Source organism: Sapajus apella, unplaced genomic scaffold, assembly GCF_009761245.1.
Source record: "Sapajus apella isolate SASKATOON/1434 unplaced genomic scaffold, GSC_monkey_1.0 scaffold42, whole genome shotgun sequence".
In the NCBI taxonomy this organism is placed as follows: Eukaryota; Metazoa; Chordata; class Mammalia; order Primates; family Cebidae; genus Sapajus; species Sapajus apella.
The window spans coordinates 997,006-1,000,984 of NW_022436982.1; the positions used below are offsets into that span (position 1 = coordinate 997,006).

Consider the following 3,979-nt stretch of genomic DNA (forward strand, 5'->3'; position numbering starts at 1 on the left):
CGTCCCTATCTCTTCCCGGCTGCCTTCAACCTGTCCAAATAAAACCTTTTGACCTTCTAAAAGGTTTGAGACTTAATCTATAGCTTTCCCTAATATTTTGCCAGCCACCCTGAGTGAATCTCCACGAGGCTGCACATTGGCTTGGAGGACAGGCCTCTCCTCTGGGACTGTGAGGCCCAGAGTGCCCACCTGGAGCTCCACCTCTGACCTCACAAGGGCTGCTTCAGAACTCGGTCTCCACGGCACCGCTGGCAGGAAGAGGGATGCTATTTTGGGCAGTGCATCTGGACTTGGCTCAAGCAGCACCAGCCAAACCCCTGCCTTACTGACCTCTCCCCTGGAGGAGCAGGAGCAGCGCTTGGGGCCACCCTGGGAGGGCTGAGAGGCGGGCTCTGGACTGGGGACACAGGAACAGCCAAGCCCCAGCTGAGGGTGGAAGCTGAGCCAGGGACGGTCATGGAGGAACAAGATCAGACGTACTTTAACTGAGAAGCCCCCAAGGCAGAGGCTGAGAATCAGAAGATATTTCAGCAGAGTGAGTGGGGCTCCAGGCAGGGTGGGGTTGGGCCGGCCTTCTCAGTGCCCAGACCTGGAAGGGCCACTCCCTGGGTACCATACAGGGAGGAGGGGACTGTGGGACTGTCAGAGGAAGGAGCCCCCGCTGGGAGTGAAAGGCCTGGCTTTCTTGTTCTGTTGCAGTCCTGTGTTGCTGTGTGACACAGGCACACAGACCCTCTCTCTCGGCCTCAGTTTCCTTAACTGTAAGTTGGCTGTTGGGAGGACCAGCAGTGGGGCAGAGAAGGCAGGGTGTGCTGGGCTGGGCTGTCAGCAGAGCATGCGGTGGGGTGAGGAGAGAGCTGAAGACCTCCGGCACTGGACCACAGCGGGAGGGGTGCAGGCCATAGATGGGTCAGCTGCCGGCTTGCTGGAGTTGTTCCTTCCACGCAGTCCCCTCCTGCAGGGCTGGGGCCGGGGCTGGAGAATTTCTGCAATCAGGGCTGGGGATGTGAGTTCATGCTGCAGCTAGAGGGAACTGGGCTAGAGAATGAGGACAGATAGTGTGAGGGGACTTGGGGCTACCTTCATGCTGTCAGAGAGAAAGATAGGAGCACAAAGGGAAATTTTTTTTTTTTTGAGACAGAGTTTCACTCTCCTTGCCCAGGCTGGAGTGCAATGGTGTGATCTCGGCTCACTACAACCTCCGCCTCCCAGGTTTAAGCGATTCTCCTGCTTCAGCCTCTGGAGTAGCTGGGATTGCAGGTGTGTGCCAGCATGCCTGGCTAAGTTTTTGTAGAGACAGGGTTTCTCAAGGTTGGTCAGGCTGGTCTCGAACTCTTGACCTCAAGTGATCCGCCCGCCTCAGCCTCCCAAAGTGCCGTGATTACAGGCGTGAGCCACTATGCCCAGCCTACAAAGAGGAATTTTTAGGTGAGGTGCACAGGTGAAACGAGTTTTCAGGGCCTAATCCTGTGTGTTCATCGTCTGTGTGCACGCGCGCTCATGCGCAGGTCCCAGACAGTCACACTTTAGCAGCAAGAGGTCTTGAGGTTAGACTAAATGTATAGCACGCAAATATGAGAGGCTTGAGCCACTAAGCAGAGGCTGAGGCCGTCTCCAGGGTTGCAGACAGGGAAGTTGAGGAGGACTGCTGGAGGGTCTGGCCTGGGGTTGGTCCTGGGGCCAGCTTGGGTGGTCCAGAGCGTCTCCTCATTGGCTGAGCACTGCTCCTCCCTCTGCTGCTAGGCTGGGTTAAGGGAGTGGCACTAGCAGGAGCTGCCCCGAGGCTTCTCCCCTGTAGGCTGAGGTCTGATGAAAGTGTGGGGCCACGTGCTGTGTCTTCCAGCCCTAGTGACCTTTCTCTGGCTTCACAGCGTCTACAAATCTGCAAGACAAAACATGATTCAGGCATCCAAGCACAGGCGGTAAGTACCTTACCCGGTTCCCCAACTCCAGCCCCCTGTCCTCCACCCAGCACACCTCAATGCCCTCCTTGCCCCTCCTCAGCCTCTCCTTTGGGGCGGCTGTTCCGCCTCGACCTCCTCCTCCTCACCCACCCACTAGCCTATGAGGTCCCAGAAGAAGAGCGTCTTCCACCTTCTCTCACATCCCTGTGGTGCAGCCAAGCCCGGGCTGGGTCCTGAGCTGAGGGGAGGCTCAGAAAGACTTGGATGAGGGTCAAGGCATGCAGGAGGCCTTCAGCAGAACTGAACTCAGCACTTCTAACCCTCTCAGGCTCAGCTGTCTTTGGGGTGAAACTAGAACCAGTCCTTGCAAATGGCCAAGGCCCTGCCTATCTAGTCGTTGCTACCTCTCTGGCCTCCCCACTCCAGGCCCTGCTCTCCTTCCTCCAGCCACACTGAGTTTCTTTTCTTTCTTCTTCTTTTTTTTTTTTTTTTTGAGATGAAATCTTGCCTCATTACCCAGGCTGGAGTGCAATGGCGCCATCTTGGCTCACTGCAACCTCCACCTCTCAGGTTCAAGCAGCCTCCCAAGTAGCTGGGACTACAGGCGCCTGCCACCACGCCCAGCTAATTTTTGTTTTTTTAGTAGAGACAGGGTTTCACCTTGTTGGTCAGACTGGTCACGAACTCCTGACCTCAGGTGATCCACCCACCTCAGCCTCCCAAAGTGCTGGGATTATAGGTGTGAGCCACCTCCCACTACCTTTTTTTTTTTTTTTTTGTATTTTTGGTAGAGATGAGGTTTCGACATATTGGCCAGGCTGTTCTTGAGTGATCAGGTGATCCTGATCACCTGACCTCAGGTGATCCACTTGCCTCGGCCTCCCAAAGGGCTGGGATTACAGGCCTGAGCCACCGCGCCTGGCTACCTTCCACCATTCTTTCTACCACTACCCTACTCCCCCATAGCCATGTTAGGCCACCACCTGCCCATTTTCAAAACACCTTTCAGTTCCCACCTCCCCTGCCTCCCCTGAGGTCCCCCAGTCCCAAGCTTCTTCTCTGTAGTGGTGTTGCCATTACCCATCTCTTCCATTAAACGGAGTGACCTAAGGGTGGAGAGTGGGTTTTAACTTTGTGTTCCTGGTGCTTGACTCATAAGTAGATGCTCAACACTTTTTTTTTTTTTTTTTTTTGAGACAGAGTCTTCCTCTGTTGCCCAGATTGGAGTGCAGGTGGCATGATCTCGGCTCACTGCAACTTCTGCTTTCTGAGTTTAAGCGATTCTCATGTCTCAGCCCCCCTAGCTGGGATTATAGGTGCCTGCCACCATGCCTGGCTAATTTTGTTTATTTTTAGTAGAAAGGGGGTTTCGCCATGTTGGCCAGGCTGGTCTTGATCTCCTGATCTCAAGTGATCCACTTGCCTTGGCCTCCCAAAGTGCTGGGATTACAGGTGTGAGCCACCATGCCTGGCCAACAAATGTTTGTTGAATGAAGAAATGTTGGTTAGCAGGTTGAATTGTTGGCTTGTGGTTAGTTAGATAGTTTATGGTTGACTGGTTGATTAGATAATTAAATGAGTTAATAGCTGGTTAACAGAAGAATCAGTTAAGTTGATAGATTAGTCATAGGGTTAGTAAGCCACCAGGAGTGGTGATTCATGCCTATAATCAGAGCACTTTGGGAGGCTGAGGCAGGAGGACTGCTTGAGTCCAGGAGTTTGGGACCAGCCAGGGCAACATGGCAAAACCCCATGTCTACAAAAATAGAAAAAAATAGCCGGGTGCGGTGGCTCAAGCCTGTAATCCCAGCACTTTGGGAGGCCGAGGCGGGTGGATCACGAGGTCAAGAGATCGAGACCATCCTCGTCAACATGGTGAAACCCCATCTCTACTAAAACTACAAAAAATTAGCTGGGCATGGTGGCGCGTGCCTGTAATCCCAGCTACTCAGGAGGCTGAGGCAGGAGAATTGCCTGAACCCAGGAGGCGGAGGTTGCGGTGAGCCGAGATCGTGCCTTTGCACTCCAGCCTGGGTAACAAGAGCGAAACTCCGTCTAAAAAAAAAAAAAAAAAA

At 53.7% G+C, this 3,979-nt stretch overlaps 1 protein-coding gene across 7 annotated transcripts in view; it reads left to right on the forward strand.

Annotated features, from left to right (window-relative positions):
* AQP7 (aquaporin 7) overlaps positions 1-3,979 on the forward strand; it is an 18,121-nt gene continuing 14,142 nt past the window's right edge. For 2 of the 7 annotated variants that reach the window (XM_032299957.1, XM_032299961.1), the window contains exons 1-2: positions 2-535; positions 1,872-1,922. Coding sequence is in view for 2 of the 7 variants with exons in the window: in XM_032299961.1 (XP_032155852.1) it covers positions 1,897-1,922 (26 nt within the window). In the remaining 5 variants the exon portion in view is untranslated. Of the gene's footprint in view, positions 536-1,871; positions 1,923-3,979 lie in introns of those variants that run through there. The other 5 variants (XM_032299962.1, XM_032299955.1, XM_032299956.1 and 2 more) reach the window with 5 other exon arrangements.